This window comes from Triticum dicoccoides, chromosome 2A (genome assembly GCF_002162155.2).
Source record: "Triticum dicoccoides isolate Atlit2015 ecotype Zavitan chromosome 2A, WEW_v2.0, whole genome shotgun sequence".
Taxonomy (NCBI): domain Eukaryota; kingdom Viridiplantae; phylum Streptophyta; class Magnoliopsida; order Poales; family Poaceae; genus Triticum; species Triticum dicoccoides.
Window position 1 is genome coordinate 34,514,951 of NC_041382.1, and position 22,951 is coordinate 34,537,901.

At 40.5% G+C, this 22,951-nt stretch overlaps 2 protein-coding genes and 1 non-coding gene across 4 annotated transcripts in view; all 3 read left to right on the forward strand.

The window, feature by feature from the left end:
* Positions 1 to 1,247: 1,247 nt before the first annotated feature.
* LOC119352969 (probable protein transport Sec1a) lies at positions 1,248 to 10,975 on the forward strand. Of its 2 annotated transcripts, none has more exons than XM_037619553.1 (21): positions 1,248 to 1,481; positions 2,692 to 2,747; positions 2,850 to 2,931; positions 3,731 to 3,809; positions 4,787 to 4,837; positions 4,916 to 5,012; positions 5,078 to 5,110; positions 5,336 to 5,464; positions 5,843 to 6,034; positions 6,135 to 6,218; positions 6,322 to 6,420; positions 6,496 to 6,569; positions 7,007 to 7,103; positions 7,638 to 7,763; positions 7,851 to 7,946; positions 8,517 to 8,645; positions 8,749 to 8,826; positions 9,335 to 9,537; positions 10,231 to 10,321; positions 10,457 to 10,546; positions 10,630 to 10,975. In XM_037619553.1, the coding sequence occupies exons 1-21, from the start codon at positions 1,415 to 1,417 to the stop codon at positions 10,681 to 10,683; spliced, it is 2,007 nt and encodes a 668-aa protein (XP_037475450.1). In that variant the 5' UTR covers positions 1,248 to 1,414; the 3' UTR covers positions 10,684 to 10,975. The 2 variants fall into 2 exon arrangements, with proteins under 2 accessions (XP_037475450.1, XP_037475451.1); XM_037619554.1 differs by having other exon boundaries at positions 1,249 to 1,481; positions 8,529 to 8,645.
* A 444-nt stretch (positions 10,976 to 11,419) lies between these two features.
* TRNAT-CGU lies at positions 11,420 to 11,491 on the forward strand. The gene has a single exon. It is a non-coding gene; the product is annotated as a tRNA-Thr (tRNA).
* Positions 11,492 to 14,515: 3,024 nt separating this feature from the next.
* LOC119352970 (probable cleavage and polyadenylation specificity factor subunit 1) overlaps positions 14,516 to 22,951 on the forward strand; it is a 22,963-nt gene continuing 14,527 nt past the window's right edge. The window contains exons 1-14 of the mRNA XM_037619555.1: positions 14,516 to 15,011; positions 15,119 to 15,256; positions 15,886 to 16,039; positions 16,298 to 16,433; positions 17,421 to 17,566; positions 17,754 to 17,849; positions 17,946 to 17,998; positions 19,873 to 20,004; positions 20,110 to 20,161; positions 20,252 to 20,368; positions 20,994 to 21,134; positions 21,423 to 21,548; positions 22,283 to 22,360; positions 22,583 to 22,702. Of these exons, the coding sequence (XP_037475452.1) occupies positions 14,653 to 15,011; positions 15,119 to 15,256; positions 15,886 to 16,039; positions 16,298 to 16,433; positions 17,421 to 17,566; positions 17,754 to 17,849; positions 17,946 to 17,998; positions 19,873 to 20,004; positions 20,110 to 20,161; positions 20,252 to 20,368; positions 20,994 to 21,134; positions 21,423 to 21,548; positions 22,283 to 22,360; positions 22,583 to 22,702 (1,848 nt within the window). The 5' untranslated portion in view covers positions 14,516 to 14,652. The remainder of the gene's footprint in view (positions 15,012 to 15,118; positions 15,257 to 15,885; positions 16,040 to 16,297; positions 16,434 to 17,420; positions 17,567 to 17,753; positions 17,850 to 17,945; positions 17,999 to 19,872; positions 20,005 to 20,109; positions 20,162 to 20,251; positions 20,369 to 20,993; positions 21,135 to 21,422; positions 21,549 to 22,282; positions 22,361 to 22,582; positions 22,703 to 22,951) is intronic.

Here is a 22,951-nt window from a genome sequence, read left to right on the forward strand (position 1 = left end):
CATTCAACATTTTTCGTATACATCAGAAACATTTTTTTATATGCACATTTAATATTTTTAAATACACTATTAACATTTTTTTTGTAATCTTATATTTTTGGATTTCTACTTTTCTTCCATACACATAGTACAATATTTTGTATATATCTAATATATTTTTTAATACACATCTAACATTTTTTCAATACAAGTTTACTATTTTTTAATACATAGTCAACATTTTTTTGTATACACACACTTTTAACAATTTTTAAATGCTTGATTACCATTTTTTCAAATACAAGATTACATTTTTTTAGTACACGGTCAACATTTTTTCTATACACATTTAACATTTTAAAAAATGCTTGATCAACAATTTTCCAAGTGGAAGATTTTTTTAATACATGGTCAACATTTTTTATGTGCATTTAATATTTTGAAACGTTTGATCAACATTTTTTTTTCAAATGCAAGATTAACATTTTTCCGAATACATGGTCAGCTGTTTTTCCATACACATTTAACATTTGTTCAAGATGATCGGTTAGCATTTTTCAAATAGTCGTTTAACATTTTTTTTGGTCAAATGGTTGATTTAAAAAATTAAATACATGATCAGCTGTTTTCTGTACACATTTCACATTTTTGAAATGCTTGATTAATATTTTTAAGTAGTTGTTTGACATTTTTTTTCAAATGCTTGGTTAAAAAATTTAAATACCCCCGCAAAAAAATTAAATACATGACCAACTGTTTTCTCACGCAAATAATTGTATACATTTTTTGTCAACATTTTTTAGGCTCATCAATCAGGGATCGGTTCCCCTAGAAAAAAAATCAGGGATCGGTTCCCCTAAAAAAAAGCGGGGAGAATTGATTGAGGTGGGGCGCATCACCACTTTTGCGAAACTTCCTTCCCTCGGTGAAAGATTCCGTGGATCACGCACGCAGACGCGGGCCGGAGGAAGAAAAAGAGGCTTGCATTGCATCCATCCTTGTCCGCGAAGGAAAAGAGGATACGTCGCTCGGCCCACGCATCCCTTTCTTCTCTTCTGCAGCCGCGTCTGAAATACCCGTCCCGTGGAACCTTCTCGTCCGCTCTCTTACCTTTCTTCACCGCCCAATAGTCTCACCCAGACGCGCCTGATCGCGCGTGGACCCGGCCAGGCCCACGCGCCATAGACCGGGCGGGCTTAAACCCCACGCCTCCTCCCCATTGGTCACACCAGTACTACCCGTCCCCTCCCCGTCCGACCCCGCGGCGGTGCCAAGCAACCTCTCTCTCTCTCTCTCTCTCTCTTTCCTTTCTCCCCGTTGCCTTTCCTTCCCTTCGCTCCCCTCCCCGCCAGCCCGCACGCGCAGCGCACTCCGTCCCGCAAGCCTCCCACTCGCCCGCCCGCACCAACCCTAGCTAGCGCGGCGCGCGGCGGCCATGTCGACGGACTCCGACTCCTCCTCGCGCGGCGCCGGCGGCACCTTCCGCGAGATCACCCGGGACCGTGAGTGCCCCCCCGCCCTTCCCCCCGTGCCACGCCTGCCATTCCCGCTCCCTCCCCCTTCCTCCCCTGCTCTGTTTGTCCCGGTTGTGGGGAAGCAGCGTTTGAACTGGGGGGGCAGGGAGGGGACGGACGATGTGATTAGTCGCTGCTGCTGCGCAATGCTTGCTCTGATTTACAGTGTTTGAGTGCACGATTAGGCGTGATGAACCGACGAAAATGCCTAGTTACTTAGTTTTGCCGATTCAAGGGGATTTTACCACGAAAATGAACCCGTCCCCTGATTTTGGGGGCAAGGGGAATTTTCAGACCGGCGAGATGCGGGCATGCGTGAGTGGACAGTGCCAAATCAGAAGCTAGTAAAACTTGACGAGACTTCTGTGTTAAACCAGCATGTATATGTGATCTAAGGAATTGGACTTCAACTTCCTCAGCGTGTAGAGCAACACAATGCGGCCATTAAGCAATCACTGTCGTTGGCCATTTAGTAACCTGTTACGAGCTTGCTGCTTGCAGAGGCTTGCATTTCATTACAGTCGACGCTGGCATGTACACATAAAGTTAACCATAATTAAACACCGACTTTGTTCACAATATTTTGTTGTTTTGGTTTAGCTATCTGGCATGGCGGTGAGCGCATGCTCTGCTTTACTTGTTTCCATTTGAGTTTAGCTCATGGAAAAATCGGCAACAGGCCAACGCGAGTGGGGTTATAGTATTATTAACACTTCAGCAGACCATCAAGTAGACTGTGAAATGATCGATTTGGGGTGGGCTGCGAAGGACATTCCATGGTTGTGTCTGGCAGGGATTTGGTGGTTGGGTGGTTTTCTGGAAATCAATCGGATATAGTAGAGTCAGTAACTGATTTATACTCCCTCTGTAAAGAAATATAAGAGCGTTTAGATCACTAAAGATCAACTAGGCAATACTGGTGCATTGTGCTAGTATATTTTCTTAATGGTGCGGCTTAAAGAGATGCGCATTGGCTCTCAATGTAAAATGACATACGTGATTCTCTTGTACTCATGTTTCACTTGACTTTATTTTGTTTCTTCCATTATAGTTATTTGTGCTAAGAATTTTGGTTATACTTGAATAGGGCAAATTCCGTGTAATTGTAAATTTATCATGTTATTTTTTTTCTTACCGGCATATTCCACCAAGTTCCAGATTTACCATTTATTTGTTCATTCTTGTTGCACCTGTGTAGGTTTATTAAATGAAATGTTAAGATCAACTAGGCAGAACAAAGGATCACCGTGGAAGGTATCAATCCTTTTGGTTTGGATGATTTTCAGGATTTTGATATTGTCATGTCCTACCACCTTGCAAAGAAAACTGACATGCATAAAATTGTGTTTTGACTAGGTTCTTATCATGGATAAACTTACTGTCAAGATCATGTCATCTTCGTGCAAGATGGGAGATATAACAGAACAAGGAGTTTCATGTAAGTAGGCTGTTGTCATGTTCTGAACCTGGACATTTTTTTCTTCAACACTCGACAAAATGCATGCCATTTGTATTAGAAGAAAGGATACAAGTATTTGATTTGTCCATTTGATCCTTTTGGTGCGTTCAAAAAGTATTCACTTAGGCATATGAAAAAATCAAGTAAATCCCTGTACTGCAGTAGATACATTGCTGTAACATGAGGCATTTATTCTGGCTAATACTATGTCGTTCCACTGAAGGAGTTCTGTTACAATATGCCACCTCAGAGTCATGATAAGAATGCAACTTTTCTGCAAATATTTTAACTGGCCCCAGTTGGTGATGCAGTCTAAATATTTTTTCATGTCAATGTAGAGCCCCTTTAATGTATTAAATGAGGCCACTAGGATTTCTACTAGCATTAATTAAATATTACATCATGTCTAAAAAAAGGCTGCATAGTTCTTTAATTGTGCTACAAAAGTACTTTAACACTGTCAGTGTTCCTAATTTTGGAGAACTTTAACCAGCTTTCTGTTGAACTGTTAAAGTATTTCCTTCAAAAGGGGCTCTACACTGTCAGTACATCATGTCTAAAAAAAGGTTGCATGGTTCTTTAATTGTGCTACAAAAGTACTTTAACACTGTCAGTGTTCCTAATTTTGGAGAACTTTAACCAGCTTTCTGTTGAACTGTTAAAGTATTTCCTTCAAATGTATTTAGCATTTAGCTTTCCAAAGCTGTAGGGTGCCATGGAATTCCTCCATGGGTTATTGTCTATGCATAAAAGCTCCACATTGCCAATTCTTTTGCAGTGGTTGAGGACCTATACAAACGGAGGCAGCCGTTACCATCAATGGAGGCAATTTATTTCATGCAACCTACGAAACAAAAGTAAGCTATGTTAGCAACATATCCTCTTTGACATGGCTGTGTGTTGTCACTGTTAGTACTTTTCCCTATGCAATAACCTCTCAAAATTTGTGATCACTTCCAGTTTTACTCAACTACTTGGTAGGCTTCGTGCCCATGGATCTGTATGATACTGCCTCACTTGTGAAATATTGTTTTGACTGCTACCTTGCCATCCTTGTACTCAAAGTGTCAATGTGCCACTAGTTGAGCCTACCAGCTTTTGATTCAATACGTGGTGGCAAAGATATCCAGTGGTCTAGTTCTAGGACTTGTATAGTACTTATGGCAAAGAGCACATGCATCCATGCTTTGGTCTGGGTGTGAGGACCATGGGTATGTCGTTTGCCATCAACTAGCTGTTTGCAAGCCTTCTTCTTGCTGTGGAAGAGAGATCAGGGATCCTAAGCGACCATCTAGATGCTAAGGATCAACACTATGAGTCAGGGGAAATTGCTGAGCTGTGTGGTCACGGTCAAAGGTGCTGATAGGTGGTAAGAGTCGTTGCCAAGGCACATTAAAGTAGCTGGTTGTGGCGGCATACTTATCTCGCGTAACTCGCCAATTAGTTCATCACTGGCCATGAAATTAAGACTAAACTTGTATGGTGGTATTGTCCGTGAACCCGCCCGGCTTGCATCCTTAGGAGTTAGGACAGAAGCGTTTAGCAAGATGATGACCAGGCGAGGTTCCCCTCACTGCTGCTTGACTTCTCCTTTGCCACCTCCAATTCAAGCTCCTCTGCCTCTGAAAATAACCCCCCTGTAGCCGAGTCATGATGCACTGCATGAACTGGTGCATGCTGTAGAAAGATTATCTTTTGATTTTGTTGCACTCAAGTCTTTTAGTCCCCAAGGCAATTAAATGTTGTGGTAGGTGCAGTTATTTTTTTGCTGGTGATGTTGATTTTTTTTTTTGCACTTCCAGTTTCTCTAACCGTTCGTTGTGTCATAATGCAGTATTGACATATTTATGTCCAACATGTCAGGGAAGCGTCCATTGTACAAGAAGTATGTGATCTGTGCATGTATTTACTTGACATTTGTTCTGTTACTTTAGTTATTGATACAATGTTGTGCCTACTGCAGAGCCTATATATTTTTCAGTTCTCCCATACAGAAAGAATGGGTGGCTCATATAAGAAAAGATTCAAGTGTTTTAGCACGCGTTGGTGCACTCAGTGAGGTCTGTTTAACTACCCTCTCTCTCACTCGCAAGCATGCAAATTCACTTTTTGCTCTATGTCGCAGATGAATCTGGAATACTTCGCTATTGATAGCCAGGTAATCGGGCTACTTAACCTTTCAAGATTGCTGGTTCAGATTAATATTTATTCATGTATGACCGCAGATGAATTAAAACATATCTACTCCCTCCGTCCCAAAATATAAGATCATTATTGACACTATCATAGTGTCAAAAATGGTCTTGCAATTTGGGATGGAGGGAGCACTTGTTTATTTACATTATTATTTGTTTGATTTCGATGAATCCATTGCTGTGTGCAGGGCTTTGTAACTGACCATGACAAGGCTCTAGAAGAGCTTTTCACAGAAAATGCAGAAGGCTCAATGAACTATAATTCATGCATTAACACGATAGCCACTCGCATTGCTACTGTATTTGCATCAATGAAGGTACCTTTCCATTTTATGCTATTTGCAAAGTCTTTATACCCTTGTACACTTGGGGTAGGGGATGGGGGGTGATGAATTCAGGCATTACAGAGAATGTGATTTTAATTAATGAGGACAAAATATGGTGGTTGAGGGCTTGCGTGTGGCAACTCTGAGCATATGAGCAATTTGAACATATACCGAAATGTCATGGTCTTCGTCCACAACAGAAGATGTTTTTTGTGGATCAGATGGTTATTGCCAATCATGAAAATTAATATGGAGTGATTATCGTGTGAATCATTGCCACTTTACTTCATTGTTATTGCTTATTTACTTCATCTGTCTTTTCCCATATTTTCCATTAAGACAAACGCTGAATGTTTCCAATATTGTTAGGAATTTCCTCGTGTGCACTATCGTGTTGCCAGGACAATTGATGCTTCTACTTTGACAACTCTACGAGATTTAGTCCCCACAAAGCTGGCAGCTTCTGTGTGGAATTGCCTGGCGAGATATAAATCAATAATACCTGAATTTCCTCAGACAGAAACATGTGAATTACTTATTGTAGATCGTTCAATAGACCAGGTATGAGATCTTTTTATATGTTTGAGATGTTTGTCACTGGTTTGAAAGTGAAATGCTGGCTTACTCCTTACGATGTTTCATGTTTTCATGGTGTTTACAGATCGCCCCTGTTATTCATGAATGGACCTATGATGCCATGTGTCATGATCTACTGTCCATGGATGGTAACAAATATGTGCAAGAGGTGAGCATGTCAAAATCATTTTAATACAGTTCAGTGTCGACCCATTTTTCAGTTCTGTTGTACCCCTGATATCATGTTCCTACACATGAATTGGAAACAACAGGTGCCAAACAAGAGTGGATCAGGCACTGAGAAAAAAGAGGTTTTATTGGAAGATCATGATCCCATATGGTTTGAGCTTCGTGATGTACATGTAGCGGATGTAAGATTGTTGCCACTGTTATCTTTAAACGTTGTTGTATGTTTCAGTAATTGCATTATGACATCAATATTACAGGCTAATTTAAGACTGCATGAGAAGATGAGAGATTTTATATCTAAAAATAAAGCAGCTCAACTACACCAAGCAAGGTTAGTTCTACACAGCAACTATTGCAAGTTGGGGTTATTACTGGCAATTAGCTTAAGGGAGTATGCACTATGCAGTTATAACAGTGAACTTTAGTAAGGTTATAACATACTAGCAAACATTGCATCTTGGAAGAGAATTGAATGGTGCAGAAATGCAAAATCGAACTGGTTTAGATAATGATGTGTCCTCTGCAAGCGAAATTTGTTCACCAACCTATACTTGTCATTTTTCCTATTTGGTTTGTTAATTAGTCAGGTTTATGCAATTCATAATGACAGCCAAAACATTTGAAGTGTGTGGTTTCTAGCATATACTTACTGAGTTACCATGATGCATTTGAAATAGGCATTAAAATTTTGTTCTATATTGAATTGATTCTCGTATTTAGTAAGATTTTTTTCTTGTTGTAATGTTAATGCTCCTGCTTGATTTGCAGGACCAATGGAGAGTTATCAACAAAAGAATTGCAAAAAATGGTCCAAGCTCTTCCACAATACACTGATCAAATTGATAAGCTTTCCCTCCATGTCGAGGTTTGTAGTTTTGTTTTCTAGTGCCAGTGTGTGCTGCATAAACTTGAAACTAATCACCTATTGTTGTATTACCTACACTTCTAAGATCACCAAATTGTCACTTGATTTTTTTACATGCACATGCTGAGAAGGCAATATTTACCACAAATTAGAATACACTATTTATCTTAAAATTAAGACGGACTTGACTTTTCATCAACTTGTATATCAAAAAATAAATGTGTGTACCTGGCAAATCTTAAACATTACAACGGAGATGGTGTGACGAGTTGGAAGTGTCTGCCATGGGCCTAGACTGACCACCATATCAGTGCAAGTCCACTAATCCCATTTCTGCTTGTGCTGTTTCCATTTAACAGCATACACTCCACCTGGTGTTACCTTTCCTAGCATTGCCTCATGCTAGCACTCTCGTTAGATCTTGGAAATTGGGACTAGGATAGGAACTGAAGAATTTGAACTGGCTTCCCGAATATCAGCTGTTTTGACATACCAAGGAGTATACTTTACTTTTGGTTACTCATTTTGCTACAGATTGCAGAAAAGCTCTTTGACATAATCAAAGAACAGCATTTGAAAGATGTTGGCCAGCTTGAGCAAGATCTCGTGTTTGGTGATGCTGGCTCGAAAGAACTAATCGATTTCTTTAGGACACATCAGGTAATTATTAATTGGACTACAACCAACAAAATGCTAGTTCTAATACTGTCTAGATATCGTACTGATATGTTTGAGGACCTAATCCAGGATATAAGTCGTGAAAACAAGCTGCGTTTACTAATGATTTATGCTGCAATTAATCCAGAGAAGATCCAGAGTGAGAAGGGAGCAAAGCTGATGCAGGTAACTTTAGTTATATATTGGGAAAGTAAGCCCATTCATTTGTAAAATACATCTAATTTGATTTTGACAAGTGAGCCCTGGGCTAACAACAACTGTAAAATAGTATGAACATTGGGCTGCTGTGCATTGGTAAATATGTTGAATGGCCACTCCTGAAGTAGATCTATTTGCGAAAAGACCTGCAAATCTTATATCTATAGCTTTTCACAAATACTCCCTCCATCCCATATTAATTGACGCGGAAATAGATGTATCTAGACGTATTTCAGTCTAGATACATCCATTTCTGCGTCAATTAATATGGGACCGAGGGGAGTATATGATTAGAAAAGATAATGGCCCAATTAATGTCTGAAGACTTAAAGAACTTCAGTTGCTACTTTCTGTGATCAGAGGGGGCATTTACATTGAAATGATGCATTTGTAAAAATCCACTTCATCAAAAGTTGTACATTTGGTTCCTTCTGTACAGTAGACAGTTTCTAAGAATTTCTGCATCAGAGACTTGTAGCTTTAATTCTTCAATCAGTCAGTTGTTAATTTGTTGTTTTATAACTAATTCAGTAAAAGATCTTTTCCCAGCTGGCCGGATTATCTGCTGATGATATGATCGCAGTGAATAATATGCGTTGCCTATGTGCTCATGAAACTAAAAAGTCATCAAAAGGTGGTTTTCCTGTGAAATTTGAAATGCGTAAGGTAACCTGTCGAATTATTTTACTTGTGTCTTAGTTCTTCCAAACATATAGCTTTTAAATAATTATTATAGTAGAAGTTATTCACTCAATTCTACAATTTTCAGAAAAAGCGTGGTATCAGAAAAGAACGAATAGGGGAAGAATCAACATGGACGTTGTCCAGGTTTTATCCCATCCTGGAGGTATAATTTTTTTATCTGATTAATTATAGCAGCAAATGTTTGATATTCTTTATACTGTTTTATGAAATGAACTTTTTTGCAAACGGAGATAATTTATCAATAATTTTAAATGTCTTTGAGATTCGATGATAATTTATCTCCACCATTCTTTTGTTGTTCCCAAGTTTCCCTTTTGTGCATTATTCTCGATTAATTCTGATTCATCTGCCATCTCACCTCATTTTGTCAACTACTGGTTTGCCGTATATATGGAACCCTCATGATTGGTCCGTTGGTTTCAGTTAATTTGTCCCCATTCTTTGGCCCCATCATCCATTTGCCCGGCCTACTAATTTCTTGATTTGATTACTGTGTATGTCTTGGGTACCACTTCAGCACAAACATTTACTATCGATAAAAATATGAATTTACACTCACTCTGATTACTTTTACCAAGTCCATGTGCCAACTTCCTCTCTTGTATTTTTTTACCATTTACATGAATGTGGTTCTTGCCTTTTTTTTGTAGGATTTGATTGAGAAACTCAGTAAAGGAGAGCTTCCGAAAGATGAGTACCATTGTATGAGTGACCCTAGTTCTAGCTTCCGGGGGATCTCAAGCAGCATGTCCGCTCGAACAAGCCCAGCTCATCAACCAGCTCAATCCATGAGATCTAGACGGACGGCTGGCACATGGGCTAGACCTCGCAACTCCGACGATGGCTATTCAAGGTTGGTTATAACGATTCCATTGGCTTTCCTCTGTTTCAAATTTTAAGCATGCATTTCTGTTTAGGGTGTTTATGGACATGTCTGTAGTAAGCTGTTTCCTATAGTCTTTCCAGATGCTATGTGGGTGCATATTATAAATAGTACTCCCTCCGTCCCAAAATAAGTGTCTCAACTTTGTACTAACTTTAGGACGGAGGGAGTATATAGCAGCCATATATTTTTCGAGACCGTATATATCGGCTAGGCTATTATGCAAGTTCTGTTAGATGATTAATTCTGTTCTGCCTATTGTTACCAACTATAAATCTTTGATTTATATGACACATCAGTATGACCATTGTTCATATTGGCAAGAGTAGATTAGACTCCATGAAGAATTTTGGCACCAGTCTGCAAAACTAGCTGCAAAGTTTTAATGCTTTCTAGCAAACTTTCTCCTGTGACCTTTGGCATGGATAATGAAAGCTGTGACCTCAATTTACTGCAACGAGAGAAAATTAATTAATATTCCATTGTGAGCAATTAACTGACATGCTATCTAGTGCATACATCAGCTTACGTTCATTTCTCAGTGAAGAGATTTTGAGAGCTGTGTTCGGTAGTTGCACATTTCTGGTAAATCACAGTTGATAATAATAAATTGGTTTACAGCTAGAAGTTTCTTTATATAATGTGTCAATGATCATTTTACAGCGACTCTGTACTGAAGCATGCGTCAAGTGATATGAGAAAGTTGGGTCGGCGCTTGTTTATCTTTGTAGTTGGGGGTGCTACCCGGTCCGAGGTATGTTTTTCATATTGCCTCTCGAATCGCCTTGCTCCATTTCCAGTCATAGTGCCTAGCTTCATGCTTTTTAACCTATAAATAAATCTTGCACGTTCTCCAATCCACATTCTTCTATGTTGATGGATATTGCAGTTACGCGCTGTCCACAAGCTGTCATCGAAACTGAAGAGAGAAATTATCCTTGGCTCATCTAGCCTTGATGATCCACCCAAATTCATCACGGTAAGTCCGTCGGACTGTCCTGCCCTCCTCTCCGTTGTGCTAGCTATGTGCCTGCCGACATGACTTTGTGCCGTTATCTGCAGAAACTGAAGATGATGTCGAATGAGGAGCTGTCGCTGGATGATCTGCAAATATAACAATAGGAGGGACACGTCGGTTGTAATTATCTACTCATTTCTCAGTCTTGGATATAGGTGTAGCTGAGCATTGGACGGACCGGAAGTTCGCTTCTCACACAGGCCAGAGGGGCATGCTGTAGGGCGGCCCTCCTTTTGGTATCTCGTAATCTAGTGTGTACAGAAACGTTGGCTAGCAGCTGTAGCGTGTCTTATGACATTTATTGGACCAATGGAATGGATGTGTTCATCATTGTGTATTGGCGGGAAGCATCGAGAATGCGTAATGAGCGACGTCTTATTTTTCTTGATCTGTGGTGCATCTTCAAGCTGTGTGAATTTAAGGCAGTGTCGATCAAATGGCTGAAACTAGACCCACACTACACCGTCGGCTGGTATCGCATTTCGCAGACGTTCGATAAATAATGCTTACGATTTCGATCTGCTTGATAACGTCGTCTCCTGGTCTTCTTCCCTTGCGACGCTGCAATGTCTGAAGAGCACCAAAGATGTGCCGGTGTTTCATGCTGTCGCAGTTGTAATTGGTCCGTTGGTCTGAAACTTTCGTTTGCTTTGGGTTTATTAGTTTGGCCATCCGTCGTTTGCTGACCCACGTCGCACAAAGTGCAGAAGAAGAGGTACCCTGCGTTGACAGTGTTGCTGGATCAAGCGGTTACAGTACGCATGGGTCAACTGACTGGCGCGCAGAAGGTGGGTTCACAATAGGTAACCAACTGTACTTTGAAGCACAACAAATGCCTCCGTAGCATAGTGGTATTGCGTTCCCTTCGTAAGGGAAAGGTCGTGAGTTCGATCCTCACCGGGGGCTTTCATTTTTATCTCTCGTTTTTATCTTTTTATCATTTTTTTGACAAACCTTAATAGTATCTGGCTAACGATCGCCAGGAGGGATGCTCAGTTTTTTTCTCGAGGGTTTCGCTAGGAAGCCAGCGAACCAGCCCAGACAGCCTCTAGGTTCCCCCAAGCCTGAAGGCCCAATTACAATTTTCTTTTTTAATGCTCATGACAGTAGGAAAGACTCCTACTAACTTTTGTATATATATATGGGTTAATGTGCAGCCATGCTACATGGTAGTGCATAATTACAATTTTATTTTGTACACAAGAAAATGTAAAATAAGATTTTCCGCGATGTATGTAAAAAAATATAAAAGCAGTATCCGATAAAAAAATGTCGTCTTGTACAAAACACAAATTTGTAATTATGCAATACCATGTATACAAAAAAAACCACTATGCTACCATCTCTTAATAATAAAAACATCATCTCTTAATAATAAAGAATTTCATCGCTTGATAAAAATGTCAAAATATAGAAAATGCCATGTCTTAAATAAAAAAAAAACCATGTACAAAAATAAAAAATTGATTTGTGAAAAAAATGGTCTGAATTATGAAAAATGCCATGCTATAATTTATAAATTTACAATGAGTATGATAAACATAAGATCATCTGATCTAAAAAAAAGTTCTCATGCTAAACTTTTAAAATTGCCATCCTGTAAAAATACCAAGTTAAACTTTTAAAACTGCCATGCTGTAAAAATGTCATCTCTTAAAATGTAAAAATACCGTCTCTTAATAATAAAACATCATCTCTTAATAATAAAGAATGTCATCGCTTGATAAAAATGTCATCTCTTAAAATATAGAAAATGCCATGTCTTAAACTAAAAAAAATACCATGTACAAAAACAAAAAATTGATTTGTGAAAAAAATGTCTAAATTGCCATGCGACATATTTCAAAATTTTAGAAACTGCCATGTTAATTTTTTGTAGAAAAAATTGCCATATAAAAGGACATACCATCTTGGTGAAAGAAAAGAAAGCTTTGGTGAAAGAGAAGAAAGCTAAAAAAAAGGAGCGCCTGGGAATGGAACCCAGGTATCCCATCTGAACAATCAAGCCTCTAGCCAGTGTAGCAAGCTGAGGTATTTTGGAAAAATTGAAACCTTTGATGGCTTTAATCTTGAACTACTTTTCAAATCTAACGTGTCATCGACCCTACGTTGAGATCCGTGCAACGGTGGGGAGGACGTTCGCTGGGAGATGCCAAATATCTGACATACGTTAGATAACATTTCCCCTTTTTATATACTTTCTATGTATCAAAATATAAGGAACGTCTTATATTTTAATACAGAGGATGTAATTTCGCAAATTCCCCACGCGTCGTGCATTAAAAACGCGCGAGGAACGAGCATTTTGGTTGATAATGTTGCTAGGAAAATCCGGCACATGATCTCTTTTTGATTTGATGGCTTTTTAACTGACCACACACAATGGTAGGGGGTGGAGACGCTTCAGGTTGGTAAGCTATCAGGGTTGGAACTAGCCCAAAAAACTTATCCTTGATCGAGTAGGCTTCTCCACTAAAGGTAACCAGCCTAGGGAGATGACCCTCGAATTCAAGGCCAATCCATAGCATATAGGGAATCTTTTGTTTGTAGAAATCAACAGGGCCGTGGGACATCTCGGATGCCCGAGATATACGACTCCTCGGCTGAGGGTAAGATCAAACCAGAAAGCTATATGCAAGATTAAACTAGTCTGCAAGGTTGAAGAGTGAAGTTAAAGAGCAACTCGAGAGAGGCTGAGGAGTGTCATCAGTTTGAAGACCGGTTTAGAGGCTATTAACGGAGTCCTGGATTAGGCCGTGCTCGGCATGTTGGTTGCCCATCCCTTGGGTTGGGTCGGGTACCCTATTGGTGGCCCTCATTCGTCTGATCCAGAAGCATAAAGAAGGAATGACACGAAGACTTGACGGATTCTCCAAGGTGTAGAGATGGTCCTCGACACGTTTGCCTCTTAGATACGTCCGATCATGTGTAAACCCTGGGTACCTCCGGATTTATATGAATAGAGGTGACAAGGTTGTACACGATTCATGCACATACAATCGCGCAGTAGATCACATGTACTTTGTACCCCATCCACAAGCGATACAAATAAAAGCAAGACATATGGTTTTACCTATTCGATAGGGCATGAACCTGCGTAAACCACGGGTCCCTTGTGCCCTTGTTACCATCTAGCCAAGACTACCAGATCGGGACCCCCTGCCCGAGATCCGCCGGATTTAGCTCCGATAGGCTCTATGATAGTATGATAGATCTTATTGGCAGCGCCGTCGACGTGTGGGAGGCTGTGTCGCGACAGAATAAAGGTGTTGGCCCTCGTCCTCTGCTGGACGAGGCTCTTGTGGTGGAGCCGGCAAGTGTCTAGCAGTATGGTCTCGCAGATCTGCTGATCCGGCGAGTTGGTGTGCTCGGGGGTAAGGCCGCGGTGGAGGCGTTGACCTTCCTTGGGAGCTTTTTGTCCTCCTGCCCGTCTCCGTCACAGCGGGGTTTGCTCTGGCCTTGTTCTGGAGTTGGTGGAGGAGGTGCAACGGCGTTCTGACGGTTGATGTTTGTGAGCGGTTGTGATAGCCTGGCTTATTAGGGATGATAAACTACTCATATCAATAAGGAATTCCTTCTTTTCCGGTAGCCCATTCGGACAGAACTCTAAAGTTAAGCGTGCTCAGTTTGGAGTAGTGTCAGGATGGGTGACCGACTTGGTGCGCATGAGTGAGGATAAAGTGCGCAAAAAAGACTAGTATTGAGCTGTAGGGCCAGTGTAGATCCCGTCAGGAGTAACGACCACCGGCGGATGTGTCCGGGGCGTTACAGCGGTGGCCGCGTGTACGCGAGCTGCTTGTGGTTTCTGGATCGATTTCAATTCAATCTAGGGACTTTGGCAGAAACAAAACTGAAATTGCACTTCGTATTGAGTCGAGATCCCCCGGGCCGACTTAAAAAAAGAACCAACTTTTGTACCAGAACGGAGGCGGTAGGGCTTTTGCCAAATCTGGAGCTTGTCCCCTCCATCCCCCTTCCCCTCCTCCGTCGTCTCCGCGGCGCCTCTTCCCCCGAGCTTCCGAAACCCCGCCCCAAAACCCTAGCCGACCGAGGCCGCCTCCGCGAGGATGAGCTACGCGGCGTACAAGATGAAGCACTGGCCGACGGGCATCGAGCACTGCGCCGCCGGCTTCATCACCCACTGCCCCTCCGACGCCGCCGCCTTCTCCGCGCTCGCGCCGGGGCCGGCGGCCTCCTCCTCCGGGGCCGAGAGCGACGCCGACTCCTCCGCCGCGGCGAGGCGGCCGAGGCGCCTCGGCCCCACCCCCAACCTCGTCGTGGCGGCCGCCAACGTGCTGGAGGTCTATGCCGTCAGGGCCGAGGCGGCGCCCGCCGAGGACGGGGCCGGCGCCCCGCCGGCCTCGGCCTCTGCCGCCGCGTTCGACGGCATCCTCGGGGCCCGCCTCGAGCTCGTGTGCCATTATCGGTGCGCACCCGACTGTCTCTGCATTTTATTATCTTTCATTCAGTTTGTGTTCAGGAACTGGATGTGTGGGGGTTTCAGTTGAGTATAATCCTCTGAGTGGCATTCAGGCTCCATGGGAACGTCGAGTCAATGGCCGTGCTGTCGGATGGGGCAGAGAACAGGCGAGACTCCATTGCGCTCGCTTTCAGGGACGCCAAGATAACCTGCTTGGAATTCGATGACGCCATCCATGGACTGCGGACTAGGTATGCACGCCTGCTTGCTCATTCTTATAACCGTTAAACATGTAGCTTAAAATTGCAGTACCTTGTAATTTTGGCAGAGCGACAACTTCCCAATCACAGAGCAACAAGCACATTTTTTGTCAATTATTCAGAGAATAGCATCTCTTTAGTATTGTACCTTGTTAGAATGTATCACAGCCTTACATGATCAAGAGGCTGATGGTTGAACTATAGCACTACAATTAGTGCCATTCATTTTTGTGTACCCCTCTTTCCGATGCCGATAAATCTAAGTAAGCAGGGCTTCTTTGATTCCTAGGAGTTTCTCCTATGTTGGTTATTTGATTGTAAGATTGCATTCCATAGGAAATTTTCCTCGGTGGTCTTTACTCATTAGTACCACAATTTCAACTGAAAATTTTCATTTACTCAAACACCTGGAACGACTCCTGTATTTATTCTATGGTGCAACCAAACAACCTGTCAATTACGTGGGATTCAAGGTGGCATGCCAACACAATTATATGTTTTCAGAATCCTGCAATTGAAAGAGGACCCGCATTTCTCTATTTACTGAATCTAGTTTGCTATCTCACACTTGCTATGAATGGACATGCTATTTTATCAACTTATTTTTCATAATATTTCAGCTCAATGCATTGCTTTGAGGGCCCAGAATGGCAGCATCTAAAAAGAGGCAGGGAATCATTTGCTTGGGGTCCTGTCATAAAATCTGACCCGCTAGGCAGATGTGGCGCTGCACTTATTTATGGACTACAGATGGCCATTCTGAAAGCTGCCCAGGTTATAATTCATTGCATCACATATTTTTAACAAGTGTGAATTATTTGGTGTTTTTTCTGTCTCTTGTTTTCTTTAGTAGCAGGTTTCAATATTTTCAATAATTTGTGTTCAGATTTGGAATTTGTTATTTAAATTTTTTGTCCTGTGCACCATGATTCCCTTTTCTAGTCCGGTTGAATCACCAATATATTATTGTTCTCCAGTTTTCCTATGTTTTCCATATCGATTGGTAACTTATGTTTTTTTATACAATATTAGGTTGGACAGAGCTTAGTGGGAGAAGATGAACCTACACGTGCACTGAGTTCTAGTGCTGTCCGTGTCGAGTCATCATATTTGATTGACTTACGAGCTTTAGAGACAAATCATGTCAAAGATTTTACATTTGTGCATGGTGAGATAAGATCTCTTTCTGCATATAAATTTGTTGCACATCCTACATCTTCAACATAAAATTCCATGCTTTTTTTTTTCTGAACTCTGTTGAGCTTCAATGCATAAGTAAGCATGACACTAGTGGATAGTTCTTAGGCATATCTTAATTTGCTAAAACAGCGTGTATGGCAACAGCGGATGAGACTTGCCTGCTCCCTCCCCGTGTGCCCATCCGTGCTCCCGCATATGTGGCTTGATTTGATTGGACAAAATAAGGCCCGGCCCCACCCCCTTAAAATCAGGGGGGGAGATTATTAGATTAGAAAGGGAAAAGGGAAAAAGACAGCCGTAGGATGAAGTGGGAGCACGGATGGGAGCATGGGGAGGGAGCAGGCAAGCCGGATCCGGCAACAGCTACACCTATATCGGGCAATTACTTATCTCTTTATGATTTGAATTTTAGTTTCCTGTTATATAAGGTCTGCTACCTTAATTTGAAGATGGCTTGCTTGAGATAAGTTGACCATCCCTCCAAGTTGATCTAATCTATTCTCCAACCAAGCCACTCCGCTGGCCATCCACCCTATGGTGTTTACACCTGTTATGTGCTTGCTACTTGATACACAACAAACCATTGAAAGATCTAGCATATTAAGTACACCATAACTGTTGCTAAGATGTCCACAGTGCAGCGCATCAGCATGTGTTATCTCCAGTGTTCTACATAACTTTGAAGGACACGAGATGCATAAGAAGTCATAAATGTGTCAAATACTTGGGCTTGAAAATGTCCAGCAAGTTTATATCCTGCAGATATTAACTAAGGATTTTTGTAGAATTTCTCCATAAGATTACTCCTTAATTCTAAAAGAGTGATCCAAAACATTATCTTAGTGAAAATTGATTATGGTGCTAGTTCACTTAATTTATATGTTCACCACTAGTGTAACAACTATCCAAATGTGAATGGCACCACTCATGGTATTTTCTTCTATTATCTCTTCAGGTTATATTGAGCCTGTATTGGTCATACTACATGAGCGAGAGCCTACCTGGGCTGGGCGTATCTCATCAAAGCACCATACATGTATGATATCAGCATTTAGTATAAGCATGACACTGAAGCAACACCCAGTGATATGGTCTGCTGCTGTAAGTATATGATGTTGATTGTCAGCTTTGACATTTTCTGTCTTCTGTATCTTCCATGTCTATCTTTTCATTAATAAAATGTTGTAATATACCAAGGTGTTTTCTGTCTTCTGCACATTATATGCCTTCCATTTGGCTCCAATGTACAAATTTGAAATTATAATAACAAAGTGTTTTTTGCTTCCAGAACCTACCGCATGATGCATACCAAATACTTTCTGTGCCTCCACCTATTAGCGGTGTTCTTGTTGTCTGTGCAAATTCTATCCACTATCATAGTCAGGTTTGGTCCCTCTAAATACACATGGTGGACAGGCTTACATTATTTTTCATTTGCTGATCCTGAGTCGTTGAATTGTGAATTTCTTTGTTGTTGCAGTCCACTTCTTGTTCCCTTGCCCTCAACAATTTTTCATCACAGCCAGATGGCAGGTACTATTTGTGATATAGCTTAAGACTATAAATCCTTCATTTCTGACGACTTTCATAGCTTTTGCCTGTCCATTCTCTCTTATCTCATTAGCGAAATGTAATGTCTTCGTTCTGGTTGATTATCCTAAGATATCTATAGATTTCGAGCACCTAGTACAGTTACATGCACACCACTACATGAACAGTGCCTGTTTGGAAAAAGTTTAAATAATCGTTACTCAAAGAATTATACTGTCACCAACCAACTGTATTCAGAAACATCTACCAGAAACTTTGTTTTCGTACTTGTAGGCTTGTAGCTGCTGATGTTTCCCAGCACCATATCATCATCTTTCAACTTGGACTCATCATATAATATAATGGTCGTTTCGCAACCTACAAGTCATTAATGCTCATGGTGTCATGCAGTTCAACAGTCAACATACAGAGTCCACCTGAATACATGATCTGTAATAGTGTAATTGAAAGTGAACTGGGTGAATGTAAAGTGAATTTACAATAACTCGATTGGTGGTTGATTTCACGTGTGCATAACTTTCGTGGTGCTTATGTCACTAACAAATATGTAAAACCTATCTCATGATGTTCATGTGCTTAAGTTGCCCGAAGCTTATATAAACGATGTGACAAATGGTATAAACGACGTGACAAATGGGATCTATATCTCGTGTCATTCAGCATGCAACTGTCAAGGTTATGCCAACTTGCAGGTCTAAAAAAACCTAACATGAACATGCCATACAAAAACACATAAACACCATGAATGTATGCCATTAAACAATCGACACATCGGAAAAAAATTGTACGTGAACTTTAGTTTCTCGCCACTCAAGCCAGCATATGTGCTAGTGTGCCAGCTACTCTCCTGTGGTCCTACCATGTGGTTGAACTATGATTAATTCTGTAGCTACTTGTGCGCGGTATATTAAGTGCGTACAATGCAGGAACGTGACAGCATCTTGTACCTTCTTTGAAGATAAAATATAATTTTATTAGTTGGAAGATATTTAGTTAGGCAAGCGATTGATTTAAATAGCAAGATTAGGATATGTCATGGTTTAGTCATGTAGGGATTCTAGTCCTTTCAGGCCAAGCATGCCCTTGTATAGCGAATACTGACTTGGCTAGCCCCTAAGAATAGTATCCCTGCTTGGCCAACAAACATCATTATCTTCCTATTCAAACCAATGGTGAAGCACGGAAAAAGTAAGACTAATGGTGTATGGATTATGAATTAAGCATAGAGAGAAACATGTAAACTTTGAACTATATAGTTTAAATTATTCGTGAAGAATGGATGTAATAGCGAATTGAAGAATCCAGAACATCATATTTTGATTCTTGTGTTTTCTGGTATACCTATCAAACCATACTTTGCCAAGGGAATGTTTGTATATGCTCCCATGCGGAACTGTTAGACACTTGCATTTATTGATTATTTTGTACCTGCACCTCCACCTCCACCTTTTATTCGGGTCAACCGGTGTTAACAGGCGCAATTTACCAAACAAAATTCTCTGCTATTGAATATCTCTTTCACATTGTGACTTGTGCCATTGTTGTCAAAACCGGAGAAATGCTTTTGAAGATGAGCAGATGAAAATCTGAACCTAGTTTTGGTGTGGTTCGCTTAATCCTGAATGTTTCCAGCTGGACATTTGCTGTGAAATACTATATGGTAATAATTATTAACAATGAACCGTATCTTCTTAAATCGAGATATGGTGGTTCTACCTATGAGTATAAAATTGACTTACATGTACAGTGCATGTTTGACCAAGCACTAAGTTTCTACCATATATTTGTTATATATGTCTTAGTTTCTTCCCCTCCAGTATATGTCAAAGCTGGTGACCTTTTCCTTATCTTTGCAGTCCAGAAATTCCTAAATTAAATTTCCATGTGGAGCTTGATGCAGCCAAAGCGACATGGTTATCCAATGATATTGTAATGTTCTCGACAAAGACCGGAGAAATGCTGTTACTTACAGTAGTTTATGATGGCAGGTATGGTAACTCTATGGATCATTATCTGTCCTATTGTTGTGCAGCTGTTCTAGCTTTCGTAGGCGTGATAGAGTTGGTCATTATCTGCTTCTTTTTCTTTCGCAGAACTGTGCGAAGGTTAGATCTTATGAAGTCAAAAGCATCTGTCATCAGTTCGGTTGGTTGCTCATACTTTTCTTGTGCTTATATACCTTTTCATTTTTAATATTACCAATCCCTCTTATGTTATTGATCCATCTGTGCGCAGGGTGCTACGACTATTGGAAGTTCATTCTTCTTCCTTGGTAGCCGTTTGGGAGACAGCCTTCTTGTGCAATTTTCCTGTGGTGTGGCAACATCTGTCTTACCAGATCTAATAGACGAGGTATTTTTGACTCTTGAGATACCTTTCTCAATGTGCCATTCTGCTGGAAGTACTTTTCGCTTGTACTTTAGATGGTACAAATATTTATTTTAGAAATAGCTTGCCATTGAATGTTTTAAGCATAGTTGCTCAACGCCTAAACCGAAAGATTTTTAGAAATGGCTTACCTGTTAAACCGGAAAAGTCCAGAAGCATGGACTACACCGGCTTGTTTTCCTCGGATATGTCAAAGCACCAAAGATTCCAACCAATAAGGCATCTCACTCAAAATGAATTCTATGCATAAATCCTGCAGGACATGACTGAATGCGTTACCTGTCTGCTATATTTAGAATGGGATCTTAATCATTGATGTTCATATGTTTCTTTGATGGAAATGACCTACGGAGTAGACATGGAAATGTTACATCTACCTTAAGCCACACGTTACATATATGTTTACCAGTACATGTTTATTAATCAGTATTATACTTTATAGGTTTACTATATTACTATAAAGTTTATAGTCAAAGTTGTGCCGATATATCTGAATTTGTCGGCCACACTGTACTAATCTCTTGTAAAATGAAGTAAGCAAATACTGTTCCTTCGTTGACTGGTGATATATGGTGATCTACTTGTGCAGCGGTCTGGTGATATTGAAGGCGACCTGCCTTTTCCGAAGCGCCTGAAGAGGGTGCCTTCTGACGTTTTACAGGATGTGACCAGTGTTGAGGAACTTTCTTTTCAGAATAACATGTTGCCAAACAGTATAGAGTCAGCACAGGTATGAAAATGTTACTTCCAGTTGCATGGTTATTATTTGTTTATATGCAACTCTGTAGTGATAGAATCATGTTCTTGTGTATATAATTCTTTTTACTGCCATTTGTTAGTTACCACTTCAATTTACGGTTTTCTTAAAATATATGCTTCATGAATTTCCTTTGCATAATTTAGTACTCCCTCCGTCCCATAATATAAGAACGTTTTTGCCACTATATGGGACGGAGGGAGTAATTGCTTGCTTATTGCTTCTTTCTTGCCACTAATTTGTTTCACTTATTATTCACAGAAAATCTCATATGTTGTGAGAGATAAGTTGATCAATGTTGGCCCTCTGAAAGATTTTTCATACGGTTTAAGAGTGAATGCAGATGCCAATGCAACAGGAAATGCAAAGCAAAGCAATTATGAGTTGGTCAGTTGCATGAGACTTCACCTCTGTCTTTGGCTATAATTAGGTCCATTTTGTTCCAGCTGGGCTAGCTTTTTTTGTTGAATGTGTACATGATTCATTATTGATTTGGAGAATGGGTATTGTATATTTTATTCAGGTTCCTAGTCGTGCTTGTAACTTGCCGGAAATCGGAGATTCTGGTGATTTATGGTATTAGTGCTAGCCTGCTAGGGGGATTAGGGTCTATTTCAAATTTACGATCTCACACGATTAGGTCAGGGAAACAAATCGATAAAATAATAAGAAAGGTAAATAAATCAAGAGAGCACATTGTTGGAGTCTATGTGAGAAGGGCTGTTAATGGTTTCCCTGTGGGATTCAGGACTCCTACCAGAATGAGTAGATTGAACCCTGTCAGAGTGTAAGAGAAAAAAATGGGCACATAAATGAGAAACGTTGTATCATCAGAATAGTTGTGTCTGTGTACTTACCGTGTACGTTGCTTTCTCCTAAGTTCCTCAATATATGCTATTGAAGTCACACATCCAACACGAATGTGTCTATCATTAGCTCCTCATATGTGACCTTAACAATTTACATCCTGTGACCAGTTTACCACCTTTGCACCAATATGTCTGTTGCTTCAGTGAATCAGTGAAAGGAAGTTCGACAATCTATTTGTTATTTAATTACCGAGAAGCATTTTTTGTTCTGCATTTTAGATACTCTTTGTGACAGTATTAGCTCTATTTCAGGTGTGCTGTTCTGGTCATGGAAAGAACGGAGCACTTTCTGTCCTACAACAATCTATTCGCCCTGATTTAATTACCGAGGTACATTTTTCTCCTCCCTTTTCATCCCAGTTCAGCTCAAACCCCAAATATTCCACCAATGCCTTTTGAAGAACTTGACCAACATATTCGAACTTTAATCCCCTGCGTTTTAGTGGCGTTTAGTCAAGATTTTTGTCGCACCGGTGTTCGTCATTTTTTCGACATGGAAATTTTTATGTTACCTACTTTATCTTGACTTACATTTGTTCTTTACTTGTGTAGGTGGAATTACCAAGTTGCAGAGGTATTTGGACAGTGTACTATAAGAGTTCCCGTGCACATACCACTGAAGATAATGAATATCATGCTTATCTGATAATAAGTCTAGAGAACCGGACCATGGTAACAGAAATTTGATTTCCCTTGCAGCTGTATACTGAAGTCTAATGCTTATGATTTTTTTGGCATAGTATTTTGAGTGGAAGCTAACCACCCCCATAACTATTATGACATTGAAAAGACCCAAAATCCTTTAAAAAATCATGGCTGTATGGCACACTAGGCCTAGTTTTAAAACAGGACCAACAGCCTGACAAAAAAAAAACAAGATCGGAGCTTACTCCTATCTGCTTTGCTAAAAAGACCATGTGA